Source organism: Ochotona princeps, chromosome 26 (assembly GCF_030435755.1).
Source record: "Ochotona princeps isolate mOchPri1 chromosome 26, mOchPri1.hap1, whole genome shotgun sequence".
NCBI classification, from domain to species: Eukaryota; Metazoa; Chordata; class Mammalia; order Lagomorpha; family Ochotonidae; genus Ochotona; species Ochotona princeps.
In genome coordinates, this window is record NC_080857.1 from 21,848,780 (window position 1) to 21,870,881 (window position 22,102).

A 22,102-nucleotide genomic window follows, 5' to 3' on the forward strand; every position below is an offset into this window, starting at 1 on the left:
ACTGTCAGGACATCTTCAACCATTTCAAGGGGAGTCCATCATTATTCTGTATGCATAGAAACACACTGCTCTCTGTCTCCATCTCTGAACTTATCAGTTTCCACTACACCTCCATTATGCATCCCCTTAAATACAGAGCCAGTGTACACATTCCTCAACGTGAAGTTAACGAACATGCAACAAAAATACTAATGTATTGTTAGAGTGGTGAAAAAGAGTATCAAGAACCTTCATGTAGGAATAGATGTCAGCACATGACCCATGTGGTGTTAAAGAAATTCCAGTAAAAACCAGAACATCATTACTCATGAGATGTAGCAGTCACAGTGGTAAAAGGGACATTAACAATCTCAGGTGTTTACAAGTAATCAGTCTTTAATGGATGATGGATTAATGAATCACAAGAACTGATTGAGGAAGATACATATAACTAGGAAATGAAAAACAGTTAAGTTCACAGGAAAAATAATTAGATTTGACATCGTAAAACTTGCAAATTTAAACAAGAAATAGTCATTGCTGAGAAGATGTATAAAACATCCTCCAGCCATGTTAGCATTGAGCAGCACCAGGACACACTCTCTTAAAATTAGGTATGCATCTACCTTCATCCCTTAGTAGAAAAACATTCTATTGATTTTCTTTGATTCCTGGTAGTCTAGTTTCTGTTACATCCTTTGATTGTGGGGTTACATGTGTTCATTTGTTCTCCTTTTGTTGTTGTTGCTGTGTATTTTTGATGGATGTTACCTTACATTAGAGCAAACATATGATATCTGACCTTTTGGGATTGGTTCATTTACCTTAGCATAATGGTCACCAGTTTGGCTCATTTGGCTACAAATGATTGTGTTTTCATTCTTTTTAATAGCTGAGTAGTATTTCGTAGAGTAGATGAACCAGTTTCTTTATCCAATCCTCTGTTAATGGGCATTTAGGCTGCTTTCATGTTTTTGCAATTATCGATGGTGCTGCAATGAACGTAGGTGTAGATGTTGCTTTCTCATATACTAGGTCCTTATATTCCTAGAAGTGGGATTTCTGGGTCATATGGTAGGTGATTTTTCAGTTGTCTGATTATGTTCCATACCACCAGCAGTGCAGTAGGGTTCATTTTTAACTGCATCTTCACCAGCAGGTACTGTTGGTAGTTTTCTGTATGTGGGCCATTCTCACTGAAGTTAAATGGAACCTCAGTGTTTTTATTTGAATTTCTCATTGCTAGGGAGCTTGAACATTTTTTCATATGCCTGTTAGCCATTTGGATTTGTTCCTTTGAAAAGTGCGCATTTCCTTTGCCCATTTCTTGACTGGTTTGTTCGTTTTGTGGTTATGATTATTCTGGAGTTCTTTGTATATTCTAGATATAGGTTATCTATCTGCTGTGTAATGTGCAAAGATTTCCTCCTGACTCTATTGGTTGCTTTTCTACTTCGTTGATTGTTTCCTTTGCTGTGCAGAAGCTTCTTGGTTTGATGTAGTCCCATTTGTTTGTTTATTTTGGTCTTGACTCCCTTTGCTTTTGATAATTTTTCTAGGAAGTCTTTGCCTGTACCTATATCTTGTAGAGTACTTCCTACATTTTCTTCCAAAAGTTTTATATTTTCTGGGTATAGGTTTAGATCCTTTACCCATTTAGATTTGATCTTTGTGTATGGTGAAAGATGGGGGTCTTGTTTCTTAGCTCTGCAGGCTGCTATTCAGTTGTCCCAACAGCATTTATTGAAGAGACCTTTTTTTTCCTTGGGTTGTTTTCTGTTTTCTTGTTGAAGATTAGACAGCTGTACATGTGTGGGCTCCCTTCTGATGTTTCTGTTGTACTCCATTGAGCTTCCTTTCTGCTTCTATACCAGTACCAGGCTGTTTTGCAGATGGCCAGTAAATTTTCTCACATACTGATTTGGGACTTTCTACCTAATTAACATTCTTTCTGGGCTCTCAAGGTGGCACTTGCCCTCACTCCCCTGCATGCAGAGCCTCTCCACTTGACATCAGCTTTGTTCAATTCCAGGACAACCCCACCAAGGCCTCTGTAAGATTCCCAAAGACTATAGCCCTGGGCTCAGAATCCCCAGTGATGATTGGAAAACCGCAAAGCAATCCAGCCTGATTGTTCTGGAGTGCATGGCCATGGGCTGCCACTGATGAGTCAGAGGACTCTGATAGGACATGAGATATGGGTGATGCAATTCTGTTCCATCTCCCAGCTTCACAAGTCAAATTGGCCAGTTTGTCTACAGCTAAACTCGTATTTACCTGAAACTCCCAAATTCTTGTCCAATCTGGATCCTCTGTCAAAGAATCTCTAGTTTTTCTCTGCTTTCTTTAGTTGTGTTTCTCAGTGAGCTTTCTTTGCATACATTTTCTTCAGCTTTAAAGAAAAATTGAGTTTGGTAGTCATTAGTATCATGAAAAGAACATTAGCTTTGAAGTCCAGGCAGCCTAACTCTTGGCTCTACTGTTTACCAGCTGTGTGACAGTGGCAAATGGCCAATTCTCTGTGGCATTTCTTCATGAAAGATGATCCTGCTTCATCTGGGCCATTTTGAGGACCCAGTGAAATGCTGTGTGAGCAACAGCCTTAGGAGTCTGGGAGCAGACTCCAGTGCAGGCTTTTATCTCCAGCTTAGAGCTGCCGTGCCCACATTCAAATCCAGCAAGTACATAGAGTCCCTTCTGCCCTTGCGTGGCTTTGGTTTCCCCTGTGGATTCACATCATGACAAGCCTGAGCATGGCTTGAAGATGGTACTTTCTTCCTGGGAAGAAGTCAGATCTGAGCATCTTCCAACCTCTGGAAAAACTGATGTGATGTCCCTCCTCTCCTCCACTTCATTTCCTGACACCTGGCTTAATTGATAGAGAAGCCATTGGAGGAAGGCTCCAGAAGTCGAGGCTGTGTCTGTCCCCTGTGGAGTGAGCAGTTTTCAGCAATCCTCTTCAGCTGTCCTTTCTTGTAAGCTTTTACTTCCAGCTCCTTCACCCTCCCCCTGCGGCATCTCCTGATGCACAGAGAAGGACCCTTGGAGAGCCTGTTGTCAGAGCCCCACAGGCTCAGCTTCATCCTTCCTTTCAAACTGTACCCCTTCCCCCACCCCCACTCCACCATCACCATAGCAACACAGCAGTGTAAAAAAAAGTAAAAGAGATAAGGTATCTAAATATAGTCTGAGTCTCCACACTTCCAGCATGGAGCCTAAAACCTAGGGGGTGACAACTAGGAGTGTCCAAGCAATGACTGGCAGCCAGGAGGGAGAATGAGTCAAAGAAGGGGTCAAGGGGAAGAAAAAGAGCAGTCATTTCTCAAGCTTACTGCCTGTGCTTTCTCATTTAAGCTCCTAATCATCTGATGAGGATGGTATCCCCTCCACAGTATAGCAGAGATTAGAAACACGGCTAAGGTCACACAGCTGCAAGTAACAGAGCTGGGCTTTTCAGCTAGGTTTTGGTGTCCTTGAATGTATGTGTTTGCTCCCACAGATGAAAGATTTCACTGAGCATGAGGTGATAGGCATGAGTTCAGAGCTCAACTAAAATGTTGGATGAGACTAACCCAGATACTCAGCATCTACCTGCAGCTCCTGTGTGTTCCTGGAGAGCCAAGGAGCATGATGAGGAGTGTGGGTGGGACTGAATTTCCCAGAGCATATTATGGTGTGGAGTAGAGGTGGGGGCCGTTAGAATGCTCTGAGACGGTTCCTAACACTGCTGCAGAAGGGCCTTCATCAAGAGACAGCTCACTGACTCATACCATCACACATTCATTCAATAAATATTTTAATTAAGCAGCTGACATGTGCTCAACTCTTGTGACATCGAGACAAAACAAATGCAACCCCTGCACTTGCAGAGACTAGATGACAAATAGGGAAATAATTACTTCATTGATGGATCCCTAATAACTGTGACAGGTACCACCTATACAGGTTGTACCACCGAACAAGAGGAAGACACGCTTGCAAAGGAAAGGAATCCATTGGATTAATTTTATTTTTTTGGATTAATTTTAAAGGTGATGTGCATTTCCCAGAACAGAGAGGCTGTACTAGTACCTTAGCTTCAGCCATGGACTTGTATGACTGCTGCCCCCGCATGTCTGTCTTCTACCTGTATCTTCATGATAATCCTAAAGTTGATCAGGTAACCATACAGTGAGATCTAAAGACCCAAACAAACTAGATCCAAATGAAAACTGACAGTAAGGAAATTTCTAATATCTTCTTTCTATTGGCATCCCTGATATAAAACTGAGTGTGTGAGCTGGGAATATGTGTGTCTTGGTACTGTCTAGAAACGCACGGTAATGGAACTACGGTAGTATTAGTTACTTAAGGGGAGCAAGAACAGCCCTGAGAAGTACCTGTGAATTATACAGAAGTGGAAACAGAGAGTAGGCATTCAAATTGTGAATCTCTATAGATACAAAACCCTCCGAAGTACCTGCAAGGCAGCCAATATGGGGGATGTTATATGAATGAGTTAGAATTAGATAATGTAATGTGTGTGGAGCCCTTTAGCTCTTCAGAGAAAACGCTGTCTAAATACATAGTGTTCCCATCAAAGATAATGATATAGTTCTCTATTTTTAGTGCTCTGCTTCCTACCTGCCAGCTACTTCCCAGGGATGTGGTAAAGATGAATGGGCAAGATCTGGGGAAAGTGCTTTGAAATCCTTGATTAAGGGCCCTCTGGGCAGATGTAGAATTGAAAATGTATTATATGACTGTCCCTGTCATTATGTTTTCCTTTATCGCCCTGGAGTGTCACTGCCTTATGATTCAGGTGAGCAACTCCGTCTGCCTGTTCCATGCCCTGAACACCATCGGGAAGGCAACAGCCACAAATGTGCCATATAAACAAACATGTTCTTAGCAGAGGGAGCCAGAGGTTTTCTGGGCTGGTTCCTGTCAGCTGGCCTTTGCCTTTGTTTAAGCCTAGGCTTTCCCAAGCTTGTTTTAGAGCCTCCTACAGGATGGGGATATGTGAACGTCCTTCCTGGAATATGTGTTGAGCATAGACCTTCTGCCCCCAGACAGAGGTGAGAGGTGGACCCTGGAGAGAGAGCAGCTGTATCCTGAAAAGGAAACACTGTCTTGCACCACCTCCCCCTGCCAGCCAGGAGAGAATGGGAATAGGTTTACTGAAGGGGAGCCAGGGGAAGGAAAGAACTTGAGATATGGGAACTGAACCCACACAATCAGATTTTGACATCTGTGATAAGAAAAGGGGTAGCAGCTCCTCCATCAGCTAGGGTGAGCCTAGAAGGAAATGGCTGCCCAGGGCTGGGGACCCTCAGAGTGGCAAGTTTGACACCATAAGCTCGCTACACACACACACACACACACACACACACACACACACACACACTCCCTTGAAATCCCGCTGTCTCCAACCAGTGGGGTTTAACTATGCAAATGACTGAGCTCTGCAGCCGCCTAATAGGAGAGCAGATAGAATGTTGGATGGCATGTGGAAGGCTACCCTTTGAAAAGCCTTTCATCCAACCTCTGGGCCTTCAGACTTCCTGAGACAGGATAAGGCATGCAGTGCTATGAAAATGAGGACAGATGTTGAGGAAAATCAGTATCTCTCCAGGCATACCCCTTGGTCTGCAGTTCTTCCTCAGGCCAGACCACGAAGTTGAGAAGATACCCTGTCTGTTTCCAAACATGCAAATTATCTCACTCTTCTGACTCAGTCCTGAAAGCAAGAAGAAAATCTTCTTATTGGTTGTTACAGTTGTCACTTTAACAGGCCATTATCAAATCAAGTGACACTTATGACTACTTCATCTATGCCAGTTATCAAACTACGATATCTCATTTGATCTTCTCAGAGCCCTTACAAGGTAGGTTTTCTTATGGTACTCATCTTCAGATCCAGAGACCAAGGCTAACAGAGTAACCTACCACAAGTCCTAAAACTTGTAGGTACTTTATCCAGATATTCCTGATTATAAGGCCCATGCTCATGACAACTAAATGATGGGATGGATAATTATTTTCATGGCATCAGCTACAGGAAGGAACAATGAAGAATGTGTTTGGCAAAAGCTATAACTGAATAATTGAAGTGACAGCAGAGACAGGATTCCAGCCAAGGTGACTCCTTTCATGCATGTCTTGAAGGCTAAGAAAAGCAGTTTAGACTTTCTGGGGCATGAAAAGGGGAACTAGTAAAACGATCTTTTCATTTAAAAAAATGGTATTTTCAAAACAGAAAGCCCAAGCAATACTCCAAAGGGAGCAGGATGTATGAGCAAGGATTTTGCTTGTTTTACCCTGAAATAAACTTCTATTTTTATTTCCAATTAACCTTTTGAATTGCTCTTGTGTGTGTAGGAGTGGGGTCGAGGAGACCAGCAAGAGAGCCTCAGTTTCCCCATCAGGGGTTTCGCGTTAAGTGCTGAGCCCAAGCTGTAAAGTCACACAGCACTGGGCCCAGTTTCTGGATCCGCCATTTAATGATATTCATACATTAACCATTCATTCACTGAACAAATACATATGTGATCTGTGTGTGAAAGACTTCCCAGTGCTGGTCAAGAGGCAAGCTTCTGCTCTCACGAGTTTTTATTCTGGCGGACTGTACAGAAAAACATACAAGATAAAAATAAAGCAGCATGATATCATGGATAGTTTCTGGAGATCAGATTGGATAGAAAACGGAGTGGTCTTTGATCTGATACAGTTAAAATGAACCGGATTATGGAAGAAAATTTCCAGGCCAGAGGAAGCAGCTGGTGCAGGAACATGGTCATTGCATTTGAGAAAACACAATGAAGTCACTGATGGTAGGGTATGGGTAGTCAGGGGAAGACGAATGGAAAAGCAGTTGGCAGGCAAACGAGGCTGTTTCCAGGGCTTGATTAGCAGTGCTCATCAGTGAGATTCTGGAGTCAGCAGCATTGCCACCAACCAGGAACTTATCAGAAATGCAGATTCTCGGGCCCACCCCAAACCTGTGGAATCAGAAACGCTGGGGTGGGGACCTAGCCTTCTGTGTTTGGGCAAGTTCTCCAGATGACTCTGAGTAGTGGAAACATTCAGAGTTCCTCAGCTAAATTATACAGTTCAATTTCATCTTAAGAGCAGTAGGAATCTGTTGAGGATTTCAGTGAGAGTAATGTACTGCATGACCTTCTTCAAAAAGGTGGCAACGTTCTCTAGTGGCTGAGAGGAGAATGGAAAGTAACTGGGTACAAGAACTGGAAACAGGGAGAAGGGTCAGGGGTCTGTTGCGACAGTCCAGGTGAAAGATGGCCGTGTTTGGGTAGGGTGGAATGGCCCAGAGGAGCCATCCCTGCAGAGGGGGTTTGTGGTGGCAGACAGAGCACACGCAGCCCTCGGAAGCCTGACAAAGGCAGAGAAGCAGAAGCTAGGGCCACTGTCACCCATCCAGAACACAGTTCAAAGGCAGTCTCCCCGAAGAAGACACCCTACCTTCTTCCCACGCTCTCCCTATTGTCTGAGAATGGGGAGCAGCATGGAGATCTGGTCACCTTTGAACAGACATGTGGGAGTGGGGCTCTTGAGGGTGGGTCCTTCCTCTGGTGAGGAAGAGGAAGAACAGGAGGGCTGAAGAGTGATGAACAGGTAGACTAAAGGGATGAGAAAGTCACCTGGCTTCCTGATGGGCTGAAAGGTTAGTTCTGGGGGGAGGGTGAACCAGGAGCGTATTTACATTATAGCCTCACCCATAGACTTTGTCTCTCTCTTTGTCTGTATATGGACATAGATATATATATTTCGCACAAACACAAATACACAGTTGCATGAGACCTACAGTTTCAAAACATGAGGGTTTTAGTTTTTTGCTGCTGTGATTACCCCTAAATATCCCATTGGAAATATAGGACTTCTTGCCATGTTTGCACAGGCTCAGCAAGGGAAAACGGCTTAGGAAAACCTGCAGCAGGCAACAGCTCCAGCCTTTTCCTAATCTCACTTGCTCTCCACTATGGCATCAAATGACCACCAGAGTGACCTAACCAGGGTAGGATTAGGGTGAGGTGATTGAGGTAAATTAAGCAAGTTCAGGGTGGGAACCCGTCTTTAGTTAAAATTTTGATTTTTGTTCATTGAGGATTCTTAATGCATTATTTCTAGCTTGTGAAAAACCTCACATTATGGCTTTTATCGTGATGTCAGGATTATTAGTGCACCCTGAAATCTGCCTCTGAGATTCACTTGTCTCATCTTAATCCCAGTCCTTGATCTGCTCTTCTCTATCAGCCTCTAGCGCCAAGATTCTTGGAATCAGCAGAAGGCTAGACGCTCATGTGAGAGCCAAGAGCAGGTGCTGCCACAGCTGAGCTAGAACCAGGATTTCAGCCTCCGAGCTCCAACTCTTTGACAACCTCCTCTCTGTTTTTCTTTTAAGCATTGAGAAAACAAGAACCTACTCTTTGGCAAAAGAAGGGAAGAACCTTGAGCCGGAAAGCAGGTCATTTTGAAGTCGAGGACAGTTCTTCCCAGTTCTGTATTCCCAAATTGATCCCAATGGTTGGCATGTAATCTGCATGCTGCTCCCTCATCGACAGCCACTGTTTCGCACAGCTCCAGGGGCAGGATACCCATGGATTTCTGCAAGGACACTTCAGAAAAAAAAAAATTTACGGAAAATGGAATTGCAGCATCAATATATTTAGGTGCGAAAAAAACCCTGAAATCCATATATAGAAGGGATCTTCAAAATGTCCATGAAAATGCTAAGAAAAAGCTATGCATGGATTTCAAACTCGCACCCAAATCAACTGTTCTTATAATGCTGCTTTTCCATGATGTTTTTGAAGTCCCTCAGTGTGCGCGTGGAGCCCAGGGCAGCTGTGCAGTGCTGAGCTCTGCTATAGTCAGTCCCCGATTTAGTCAGTCACTCAAGATAATGTCTATAGAATCAGCTAATCTTCCATGTAGTTAAGTCTCTAATTGAAGGATTTTGTCCGTCCAACCTAGAGATAGCAATCTTTCCTGGATTTGCTATTCGGCAGGATCTCTAGCAATTATCCACCAGAAATACAGGCTCTGGAAATGCTCAAGCAGACAGGGAATTAAGATGGAAGGCAAGGAGCTTTGACTGTATTAGGCTCAGGTCCTGCAGAGCCAGCTACTTTCTCTTCCTAATTATTAGAACATTTTTGCCCCCTTAGGCCTTGAGGTTACTTGTCTATACAATAAAAACTTGTCTTCGTTCCTCCTGGATCAAATCCCTCTTTTAAAAATGAGATCCCCAGCAGAGAGAGAAAGCAAGACAGACAGACCCAGTATCTCCAACGCTATGAATCAGAGAAGTGTCCACTTGTTCTGTTTGGAGCTAGGCATGTAGACACAAGGGTAAATAAAAATGGTTTTATAGATTGCCCTCAGTGCCTTTTCAAGAGGGGCATTTATCAACCTCAGAGCACAGCTACCATTTGTCCTCAGACTTTTTTTTAACTTTCTCTCTTGACTTAGAAGAAGGAGAGTGTTGGTTGCAGTTATGGATCTTCCTCTCTTCCCACACTCCATTCTCCTGGGGTGAGTCAGAACAAATTTGAGGCCCAAACAGGGCTGCAAATAACCAAGTCACATGCCCAGCTGAAAGCTGTGCAGGACCAATGTGATGGAGATTGGAGATTGAATTCCCCTTTGAGAATAAGTAAGCAAGATCCCCTACTGAGTTGAGTCTCCCTCTAACGTATGGGGAAATGCTTGCAACCCTCACCCACCCCAAGTTCATCAGAGCTACCTTTTCCCATCATAACCTCATTCAGACACTTTGGTAGAGTCTGGCAGTGTCAGTGGTATACTGAAACAGTTGCCTTCCTATTCCCAAGAGCTGGTTGTTGAATGCTTAATAATTTCGCAAGTTGATTGTTAACATTATTAGCAGCTTGAAATTGATATTAATGGGAATATTTCCAACCACTGAAAGCCAGCTTTAAAATCGAGGGTTCTTTTTTTTCACAGGAAGCTGGTTGGCCAGCTCAGCACTGGAGGTAACCCTTTGGAAGGTCTCTATTTGCCCTCCTAAGGCACTTAGGTATCTGTATCACAGCTTTCTTGTAAGGATTCAGTTTCTTAATGCAAGTCAAATTCTAAGGCCCGTGCCTAGCACCAAGGACACATTGCACGTGCCAGTAAATCAATTTGAAATCTGGTTTCTAAACACCTCACCATGCTAATCATCCTTTTCAGGGTATATTTACTTCAGTGTCCCCCTAAAATGCAGTGTTAGAATTAACCTAATTAGCCCAGCCTCTAGATCCCTTAGTCTGGTTTTTTTTAATTTATTTATTTTTACTGCAAAGTCAGATATATATATAGAGAGAGAGGAGGCGAGATAGAGAGGAAAATCTTCCATCCAATGGTTCACGCCCCAAGTGACCACAACAGCCAGAGCTTCACTGATGAGAAGCCAGGAGCCAGAAACTCTTCCGGGTCTCCCACACGGTGCAGAGTCCCAAGGCTTTGGGCCGTCCTCAACTGCTTTCCCAGGCCACAAGCAGGGAGCTGGATGGGAAGCAGGGCTGCCGGGATTAGAACCGGTGCCCATATGGGATCCCGGCGTGTTCAAAGCGTGTGCTTTAGCTGCTAGGCCACTGCACTGGCTCTCCCTACCCCCGCCTTGGTCTGTTTTTAACAGAGATTTCTCCAAGGCGTCTTGGGCCATAGCCCAGCATGTGTACACCCCAGGACCTTGTTAGAAATGCAGAATTTCAGCTTCCACCCCAGTGTCAGGATCTACACCTTGGTAGTATGCCAGAGTGGTTCACATGCTCACTAAAGTGTCTGCATTGGGCTCTCAGGGTGTGATCAGGATGGGAGCATTTCTGTCCAAGATCACGGAGTCAGAAATCTGGCCAGGGAAGTGGTTAGAGTAACTGAAACCTGTGGAGAATGATGAAGGATACTAAAACTAGACGCCAACAAGGAGATGTGAGACATCTGAGAACTCTCACATAAAGGCTTACAGCTCCTCCCCAGGCCCTGTCCTACTGCCCTGGCTCCAAGAAGCTGTGTAAGCTGGAGCTGGCTTTACAAAAGGAGCCCTTCTTGATACATTGAAGAGCCATTGAGTATGAACCAGGAGGGAAGAGTCCGGCACCAATCCAGAAGCCCAAACTCCATTTAGGGTTATTTCTAGCATGGGTAGGACAAAGGGTTAGGAAGCCAGCAATGATGCAGAGGCAGATTCACGTATTACCTGTTCATGCTGCCTGCATTGCAGCTGCAGTGGCACCAAGAGCTCACCCACCTGCTCGTAGGAAATAAACTCTAGGGGTAATAAGGGACATAAACTGAAATCCAAGTTCTGCTGCTGATTAGCTGAATGACTCTGAGAAAATTCATTAATATCTGTGGATACCTAGTTCTCATTTTTTAAAATGGGCATACTATAAAAATAACACCTTTATGAACACAGTGGAAGAAGGATATGAAAACATCCTTCTTGTGGTACCAGACACAATGAAAACATGTATGAGGGCTCTTCAAAAATAAATTCATGGAGGGGCGAGAGTTGGGTTCACTTGTTAAAACTTCCCATAAGATACCTACATCCCAATGTCAAATTACCTGGTTCAAGTTCATATGCTAATACACATCCTGGGAAGCAGGAGGTGATGGCTCAGGTAGTTGGAGTCCTGGCACTTAAATGGGAGTCCCAGGTTGGATTCAGGCCTCCTGGCTTTTACTTTGCCCATTGTTGACATTTGGAGAGTGAATCGGTAGATCTCTTTCTCTCTCTTTCTCTCTCTCTCTCTCTCTCTGCCTTTCAAGGAGAGTGAATATAAATTTTAAAAATTATTTATGATCATGGAAAATGCATATTATGAAAAATTACAGAGATTTCCAATTTTTTGCAGCAAAATAAACATTTTAATTTTCTTTTCTCACAAGTTTATTGAGATTCCCTCAGATACTTAAATTGACTTAGATTCCTATTTTCTGTGTAAAGTGAAATTCACAGGGTCCATCTACAATGTGTTATGTACTCTAACTAATCAATGCTGCTTTTTCCCTGGTTCACGCTAAAAGAACTCAAGGGTACTGAAGAGAACACCTCCCTTTGCTGTACCCAAGCATCAGAGGACTGATTTGGAATTGTGTGTCCTCAATTCAAAAACAATTTTCCAAGAGGTCAGCCAGGCAGCTCAGAAATACATTTCCTGATCCCTTCTGAACTGTTAGTGGGAATCTGTTTGGGGCCTCTTTCCCAAGCAGCACAGCTGGGAGCACTGCATGTTCCGGCACCTCCATCAGCAAGAGGCTCAGCAAAGTGGTAGGTTCAGACCTAGAACCTCTAAGAGCAGCCTTGCGTCTAGGAGTAACAGCTTGGGATAATCTGTTGTCACAATCCTTCAGTTATCACCACCAAGCCAGGAGGAAGAACTAGGACTCAGGAGTGGTCTCAAAAGCCCTCACCTGGGGCCAAGTTGTTAAGGCACCCATGTCCTTTATCAGAGCCTGGGTTCAATGCTCACCTCTGGCGGCTGCCATCAACTTACTGCTGACTGGAAGGCAGCAGTGAGGACTCAAGAAATTTGTTCCTGTTGCTCACATGGGAGATCTGGATTGAGACTCAGGGCTTTGAGCCATTGCAGAATAGGAGCTCTTACTCTGACTCTCAGAAAGCAAGCAAGTTAGTCCACCTGAACCAACAAATTAGATCCATCACTAGTGTAATAAATACATTAGTTATCATGAGCTGAGGGTCTCTGTTTGGTGATCCTGGACTTGAATATCTTTGTCCCAACAAGAAGCCTTCAGCATCCACCATGTAACCTAATGACATTTTTGTCCCTAATGACATTTTTCTTTTATTATAAAAAGCTAGAGTTGTTTCAGGAAGACCCAGGTATGACAGAAATTCCATCAGTTGCTGAGCAAGGCATGACTGGGGACTCCCATGTGCCACGCACAATGCCAGGTGCCAGGATGACAGTAATGAATAAGACAGATAGCTCCCCCTCCTCGTGGACAGACAGGCTATGAACAAGTAACTCATTAGCTACACTCAGGAAGCCAGCAGTTCAACATGATGGAATGTGATCCATATGGTAGAGGAGATATCTTCTAGATAAAGTGACCACTAAAGACCTCTTTGGGAGTGTAACACTTACATGGAAACCCAAAGGATGAAGATAAGCACAAACATGGGTGAAGACTATCCCAGGCAGAGGGACCAGCATGAGGAAAGAACTTAACATGAAGAAGAGGAGTAGCATGGCTAGCACCCAGAGCACAGGGGTCTGGGTACGTGGTCCAAAGATCAATGCCAGCTGGACCATATGGGATCCTACAGGCCATCCTAAAGGCTCTGTGGATATTCCAGAACAGGGACTGTGCTAGGACCTGGATTTCACTTTTAATAGCTATGCCTGGCCATAAGGTAGGAGGAGGACTGATGAAATAGGGCAAAGGCAGAATCATGAAACTATCTTTTAAAGACTTTTTTGTTTGAAAAGTAGAATTACAGAGAAAGGGAGAAGGGAAGGGAAGGAAGAAAGGGAGGGAGAGAGAGAGAAAGGAAGGGAGAAAGAACTTCCATCCACTGGTTCATTCCTCAAATGACTGGAATGAGGCCAGGCCAAAGCCAGGAGCCTGGAACTTTATTTGGATCGCTCATGTGGGTGGTAGGGATCCAAAGACTTGGGCCGTATTCTGCAGCTTTCCCAGGCACATTAATAGAGAGCTGAATCGGAAGTGGGGCCATAAGGACTTGAAACAGTGAGGTGGTGACAAAGTACAAGGGATTGGCCATGGTGCTCTTGACCACAGACTATTTCCTGGAGGTAGGACAGGCTCACTGGGAGGGGGGGGGAAGAACAGAATCGGAGAGAAGTGGCAACACTGGGGTTAGGATCTGAGCCCTTTGGTAAATGATGTCGCCAATGACTGAGAGAACCCATTTGGGAAGAGAAGGCAACACTGCTGGACGCACTTGCTAAATGTGCTTGTGGCCTCCCTGCAATGTGAACAGACGTGAGAATTTCCTTGTTTTTTTTTTTTTTTCAAAAGGTAGTAGACATTCCTTTTCTTCCAGGCATGGTGACACCTTCAGTTCCAACAGATGTGGTATATTCCTTAGGAGCCATTGCAGTAGGGGAATCCTATCCCCAGCCTCCATTCATCCACCTTCTTCCTTGCTCCAGCCAGCGTACATCCCTCTTGTGGCTCCTTAGTGCCAGTCCTCATTTTTCGTGGCCTCAGTTAACGTGCTGGTGACATCTCCTTTGCTGTTTCTGTGCTCACCAAAGCTCAAACCAAGCTAGGTTATTTCATAGCACATGTTGGTCCAGTGCAGAGCTTGTTGCTGACAACACAGACCAGATTTTGAAAAAATGTAAGAGTGTCTCAGTGTTACCATTCTTGGCACGTCAGGCCCCTCTAAGAGCCCCTTGGGGATCTAGCATCTTGTTTTACTCAAGCTTTTCTTGACCTGACTGTCCTATCTGGGATCACACTGGCTGAAGTTGGTGATATTTCTTTCCATATTCCTCTCAAACCACCATTCCAGGTCATTGTTACTCTTCCTAATAATGGCCGCTGTTTATGAAGTGTTTGCAGTGGAATACACATCCTACCAAAGTGCTTTACTTGCATGATGTCATTTAGGAACATGACAAAGTAGGTGTTACTCTTAATCCGCTTTACACATGAACTCGCCAAGTGTTAGCAGGTTGCCCATCAGCTCCCAGCTCATGAGAGGTAGAGATGCAATCCCAACCCAGATCAGGGTCTCCATTACCTTGCAGATGGAATACTGAGGCAAGTGTGTCCTCTCAGAGGTGATATATAGTCTTGCTCTCCATGGTAATGAGCCAGATTTCTCAGTGACCAGGTGAATGTGGCAAGTGATAAAGGTTTGGAGTCTGTTGATGTGAATAGTGGAGTGCCAGACAGTGCAGCCCATTAGTCACTGCTGTTGCGTTCATGTCAGGAGCTGAAGACCCAGGTTTGACTCTGCAGCATCAGCTGTATGGACAACAGAGGCTCTGTGAAGTCTCAAAGCTCTAGTGGTGACTTGAGGAAGTCCAGGCAAGCAGTGGAAGATCTTCTGTCCTCTGGTTTACATCCCAAGTGGCCACAGTGGCTGGAGCTGGACTGTTTCGAAGCCAAGGAGCTTCTTCCAGGTGTCCTACATGAGTTTAGGGTCCCATGGAATTGTGCTATTTCTTTATTGCTTTCTGTCTCCAGGCCATCAGCAGGGAACTGGATGGGAAGTGGAGCAGCTGAGACATGAACTGGCACCCATATGGAATTCCAACAGTTGCAAGGCAAGGATTTAGTCACTGAGCCATCACACCAGGCCCAGTAGCATTTTTTTTAAGATATATTTCTTTTTTAATTTTTAAGTCAGATATACAGAGAGGAGGAGAGACAGAGAGGAAGGTCTTCTGCCTGATGGTTCACTCACCAAGTGACTGAAACGGCCAGAGCTGGCTTTCCAAAGCCAGGAGCCATGAGCTTCTTCCAGGTCTTCCATGCAGGTGCAGAGTCCCAAGGTTTTGAGCCATCCTCTCCTGCTTTCCCAGGCCATAAGCAGGGAGCTGGACGGGAAGCGGGGCCGTCAGGATTAGAACTGATGTGCCTATGAGATCCCGGTGTGTTCAAAGCAAGGACTTTAGCTGCTAGGCTATTGTACCAGACCCCCAGAAACATTTTTTAAAAGAAAGAAACACTAAAAGTGTTTTAATGTTTACATTAACCATATAGCTCAGCATGTATTGCTAGTCCTGAGGTTCTTGTTAAGGCTTAGAAACTAAGTGTAATTGAGTGCCTAGCACTAGTGAGTCTAGCTACTGGGTCTACGTGGCTGCGCAAGCTTCTTTGGATTTTGAGGTCTGTTGTAAATTAGCAGAATGTGCAACATGGATCAAACAGCCATCCTGGCTCCCTGGCAAAATCGCTGCTATACTGAAAAAGAAAAATGTTGGTAAGATTCACACTGGTAAGGCCGGTGTGCCCCTTCCTTGCTGTAAAATAAAACTTGTGGGTCAATGTCCACTGATTTCAAAAAGACAAACACCCCTGCCTTGTCCCTAAAGCAGGAGGGATAAGAAAGCTATGCATTTTGAGAGGATTAAATGCCCAAGCCTGTACAAGCAAACAGTGGTCTTTGTTCTTTATTTCATTTTCTGTGGTTTGCTACCTACAGCCAGCCTCATTCCAAAGGCATGGCATGGAAAATTACGGAAATGCATTTCCTAAGTCTTCAAAATTTTCATTACAGAATATTGTGATAACTAGTCTATATTATTAGTAGTTATTGCTATTAATCTCTTACTATGCCTAATTTATAAATTAATCCTTGTCATAGATACATATGAGAGTATTTCCAAAAGGTCACGAGAAGTGGAATTTACAAACCAGTTTATTTTGGTGCAAAAAGAGTTTCAAAATCCAGACCATGGGAAGAGTCTTCCAAAAGTTCATGAAAAAAACTATGCCTAGATTTCTGTAGTTGGGGTTGGGGGAGGGGCAGCATGGAGGCTCAACAAGCTAGTCCTCCACCTTGCAGCACCGACGTTCCATATGGGTGCCAGTTTGTGTTCCAGCTGATCCATTGCCCATCCAGCTCCCTGGTTATGGCGTGGGAATGCAGCAGACGCTGGCTCAAATTCTTGGCCTCTTGCCCCCACGTGGGAGATCTGGAAGAAGAAGCTCCTGGCTTCAAATTGACTCAATTTCTACTGTTGTGGCCATCTGGGGAGTGAACTAGCAGATGGAAGATCTTTCTGTCTCCTGTTTATCAATCTGCCTTTCAAATAAAAAAAGATAAATCTTTAAATAAAAACTATGCATAGATTTGTAAAGTTGTTGCACCAAAATAAGCCTGTTCTCATGAATTTTTCAAGTACTCTTGGATGTACACGTGAAAAAAAATAAAAAATGTTAAGTGTAGTAATAGGATTCAGTATTATCAGGGGTTTTAAGCATCCATTGGGAATCTTAGAACATAGCCCCAGCAGACAAGGGGAAATGATTGTGTTATTATTTTGCCATTGCTCTTACAATTGTCCTGAGATGATAGAAGCGTTATTTGTCTCATTTGTACATCAGTGAAAGCATTTGTCCAAGGTCACACAGCAATCCATAGTGAGAAATCATGGAGCTTTGGACCATGAAATCTGAGTTTTCTTTCCAGTATTCAAGTGCGAACACACCACGAAGCCATACGAAGCCCAGAGGAGCCCAGCGAGGTGGGAGGGCCCGGGATAGCCCCTCACCTCCAGGGCCTAGGTGGTATTGGGATAACTTGAACCTTTCTGGATCTCTTTGCTATTTCCTGTTCTTCCTGTGTCTTCTGCTGGCTCATCCCCCTCTCTGTTCATTGCTTATGATACTTCTTTTTCCATCCACAGCAAAACAATTCACATCAAGGTAATTGATGGTGAGGCGTATGAGAAAAACAAGAATTACTTCATTGAGATGCTGGGCCCCCGCATGGTGGATATGAGTTTTCAGAAAGGTGTAGTACCCTGTCCTCCACACTAACATTAACATTCTTCTCTTTCTTCCTCTCTCCAATCTGTGTGTCTCCTTCTCCTCTTGTCTTTTACCTCTCTGATTCACAATCCCTTTTTTCTCGCTTGCTATCTTTTCACTTCTTCCTCTCCTCTATGCTCCCAGCTCAATCCTAACACCTACCAGCCTGTCACATGGTATGCACAATAAGGATGTTGGAGACTAATGGTTATTTTTTCTGGGATGAGAAAATGAGTATGAGGAGTGAGGGTGGTGCTGGGGAGGGGGGGCACACACACACACACACAGAGAGAGAGAGAGAGAGAGAGAGAGAGAGAGAGAGAGAAACAGAGATAAACCTAGATTCCTAGGACTGTTGTGTTTGAGGCTGTCATTTCTCCTGAATGGCTTAGTGCACAGGAAGAAGATAACTAATTAGCACAGTACCAGGCAGGAGGACAGCAGTGGGAAACACACCCTTGGCATGGATTCCCATCAGTGTCCACGTGGCAGTTACATTCAACACTGAGTTTGTAGTCCAGGAAGTGTAATTGCATGATGGTTTTTCCCACTCTCCAAAGCAAGTCTGTTGAGGTGCCATCTTATCGGTCACACCCTGAATGTCAAAGCTGGTTTCTTGCTCTGACCACGAAAATGCTCAGAGCACAGGTTTGAGTTGCAGATCTTAACTCTGCCATCCTTATTAACAGCATGTAGGTGTAGAGGCAGGGAGTTAAAATAGTGGTAATGGGGGTTCTGATATGAGTGGAAGTTCCACCAAGAGTCTGTGGGACTTCTCAGACTGGAAGGAACAATGTTTTAACTTTCACCTTACATGACCCCAAATACCCCCTAGCATCTAGTTGTCATATCAGGAAATCCTCTGGGACCATGCCCCTTCCCTATCCTGCCCCTCCAGGCCAGGCCCATGAATGCTCAGCTCACCCACAGTGGGGTCTTTATCGGCAAAAAAACAGGTTCATCATTTGTAGCCACCCTCAAGATCCTCTGTATAGGGCCCAGAGAGAAAGTCCCCAAATTTCCCCTAGAGCAATGGTCTTTGATCCACTGAGCGGTGTGAAAGATGCCAATAAAGTATCTGAAAGATAACCCCAAAATGGACTTGCAAAATACACAGAGTCCTGAGCCCTGCAAACTACCTCTAATCAATCTGTTGTTCTATGGGTAGAAAATCCAAGTGCATCTTCAAAACATAAAACCTTTAAGGGTCTGCTGAGAGCACATTCAGGCTGCTGGCCATCAGCACCTCCTTGTTATTTTTGAAACCATTAACATTGTAGGCAATTAGGCAAATAGGAAACAGAAAATAATCCCAGACTGTTCCTAGGACCATGGATACCACTGTGGTTCCAGGAAGAGCCAGGCAAGCCAGGCCTACCCAGCAGCCTGTCCACATGGCAGTGGGCCTGGGCCAGCCGTGAGCCAGTCTTTGAAGACAAGTCATGCTCTCCGGGTAGTCTTTTGATTGGCAGGGTGGCTTAGCTGTAAAACACCTGTGCTTTGAGACATCCAGAACTGAGCAGAAACCTTCAACAGCTTGTGGCCTACACTCATGGTTCTCAGCATTTAGGAAACCAGCCTCTGGAATACCAACCCCCCCCCATGATATAAATCCAAAGATGATTCAGAACTTGATGACCTGCATGATTTTCTCTACATTTTTTCCCAAGAGTACCTCATGTGTAAATGGTAAAGGATAGTCCTATCCTATATCATGGTGTGGTTAGTAGTGCGTTTGAAAAAGTTGGTGGAAAATGCAGTAAAAATAAGTTTACCCCAGATTTTGAAATCCATGCATACAAGGGATTGCCCAGAAGTTCATCAAAAATGCACATGGCAGGGGAAAATACTATGTATGAATTTTCATAATAACTTTTGCACCAAAGTAAACATATCTTTAAACTCCCTGTTCCATGAACTTTTTCAAACACTCTCACACATACTTGTATTTTATATTGGTTCCCACTACTGACACTCCCTATGAAATAAACAATGAGAAAGATGATGCCATCTCTTTTCTTTTCCCCTCTCTCTCACTCTGTAACTCTGGTATCTTTTCTTCATAAACATTTTGACATTTTTAGTTATGACACTCACATAAAAAATAAGGGACACAAGCCCTGGGTTTTGCTGCTCAGTTTCCTGTTATGGAAGGAACCTGGGTGATTCCCAATAGAGAGCTGGTCTATCTATTGCCCAAAAAAATGCCACTGCTACCATGTGACACCTGATGGAATGTGCTTTCCAGCTCACTTCCTCCTAACCTTCAGCAGGATCTAAACCAACTCCTCCTCCCCACCATCACCTTCCTCCTTCCCTCCAGTCTTCCCATTTCCTTCCTGGCCATTCCAACGCCCTTTCTTTGCCCACATTTCCCTGCCTCTTGGATTCCTACCCCTATTGCCATAAGAACAACTATGACCAAGGAGACAAGAAAAGCTAAGCCCATTTTTTTTACACCAGAACAGCGTAATCCACCATTACCCTATCAACAGCCTCCATGGCGGGACCAGGCTGCATGTGCCAAGAACGATGGGGAATGATTTGAAAGGCTGTGCTCCAGGTAAATGAGCAATCTACCGACCCACTCGACATACTCTCTCTTTTGTTGTCCCTACAGGAAGACCATAAGGGTTAAAATAGTAGATGAGGAGGAATACGAAAGGCAAGAGAATTTCTTCATTGCCCTTGGTGAACCGAAATGGATGGAACGTGGAATATCAGGTGTGAGATTCTTTAAAAACCAAACAAAAAGAAAAGCAAGCAATTTAAACAAACCGGAAGGAAAAAAAAAGCCACTACCTCTCGCTCTTCCCCCTTTTCTTCCCTTCTGCTTTCTCCTGACCAACAGATATTTTGGGTCTTTTCCTTCCTGTATTCTTGCTCTCACCCTGTTTCGGTATCATCTCTGCCTTTTGAACTTCAGTTTATTTCTAAATTCCTCCTTTCCCGCCTTCCAGGCAGCACTGCAGCCTAAATTCCTTATCGCCCTCATGAGTTACTTTCATGTTTTGCTGTAGTTATCCTATGTCCTCACCACTACTGTCTTCTGCACCCCCACCCTAGCACCCCACCCTTATACTGTCACTTATAAATGTGAAAACTCCTTGGTGGGTGGAGAGGATAAGAAAACAAAAGGAATGAGATGTTGTGCATGTCTGTGCCCTGTCTTGCCTTCCTGCCCTGCCACCCTGTGCCCTGTGGCCTGGATTGAAGGTGGGGGTGTTGGGGTTGGGGACTGGATGATGCTTTGCCAGTCATCTGCTGTATTCCCTATCCTCCACTGAATGCTTAGCAGGTTATTCTCCTGCAGGGCAGCCTGCAGGTCCCTCTGCCCTTTGTGGAGGTAAGTGCATTACATGAGTATTTCACAATTGGGTAGACTGACATGCAGAGATATAGCAGTTGTCAGAGACAATGAGGCAGCTGGATTCTGGGGTAGCCGTGCAGTCTGGAATCCTGAATTACCCTTGCCTTACATCTCCCTTACCCTAAATACTCCCACTCTTCCTCTGTCCCTAGCCCAGAGTAGAGTGCCTTAGGATCATGCAGCCTCTAAAGCAGAAAACTGAGTCTGCAATGGGAAGAAGTAACCGTAGGCATGGTAATTCCCCTAGCCAGTGAGCCCTGGAAAAGGAAAAACAGTGTGCATGCTGACACGTTGACTTGTGGGTTTTCCAACAGGAGAAAGAACTTTAAATGGTGTAGTTGGTGCTGACACCCGAGAGACAGGCGCTGGACGGTTCAAGGACACCTGCTTTTGCTTGACATCTACAAGTGAGCATGTCACCCAGACCCCACAATCACCCTTATCCCACACTAGAGAACAGCTTCACCTCCTTTCACTGAGACACACACCTCAGATTACCTGCCATTGGTTGTCCCTGAGAGGCTGACCATGCTGCAGCCAGAGCACATGTAAGGAAGGATTTCTTTCCTTAAAGAAAATGATCAGAAACCCTTACATTGGAAATGTTGCAGGGGTCACTGTGGTGTATAGATGTGGGGTGGAGAAAGAGTGCTCCTGAGAAATACCAAGAGAAGGACATTCACAGAATGTGATGAGAGTCTTAGAGAGACTGGGGTGGTGAAATTCACCTATTGGTCCCAAAACAATGGTCATCCTGTAACTACTTTCTGGTCATGTGACAAGGAGCAGCAAAAAGCCTGTCACTCAAAGCCACATGGAAGGAATTCAGCAACAATGCTCCAAAGGGCTCTTTTATGGGCCTTCTTCACAGATCCACCTGACCACTTGGCTATCTCTGTCTGCTGGGCCACTCTGCAGAGCTGGCCTGTTCTCTGCCCATAGTGGCTTGGACATACCTGGAGGCAGAAGTCCTCTCCTTCCTCCAGTGCTCTCTCTCCTGCCATCAGTCTGCCTGCCAAAGAAAGTCTCCATTTCCTCCATTGTCTTCCTGCCAATCTTCCAGGTCTTGTCGCCAAGAATATTCTCAGAAGGTGTCTCAGCACTTGCTCTACTTCATTTCCACATTCATTGTGGATTAACTCCATGATTGCTAAGAAGCAGAAACTCTCCAAGGCCATTGTAGAGCAGCTTCATCAGTTCTCACAGTTCCAGCTACTCAGGTGCTAATGCAAGTAGCACAAGTAGGGCAGCTGGAAGGAAAGC

General features: G+C 44.6%; 1 protein-coding gene across 1 annotated transcript in view; it reads left to right on the forward strand.

Moving 5' to 3' along the window:
* The window catches only part of SLC8A3 (solute carrier family 8 member A3), a 121,883-nt gene that overhangs the window by 86,267 nt on the left and 13,514 nt on the right, over positions 1-22,102 (forward strand). The window contains exons 2-3 of the mRNA XM_058655231.1: positions 20,090-20,193; positions 21,154-21,246. Coding sequence (XP_058511214.1) covers positions 20,090-20,193; positions 21,154-21,246 — 197 coding nt within the window. The remainder of the gene's footprint in view (positions 1-20,089; positions 20,194-21,153; positions 21,247-22,102) is intronic.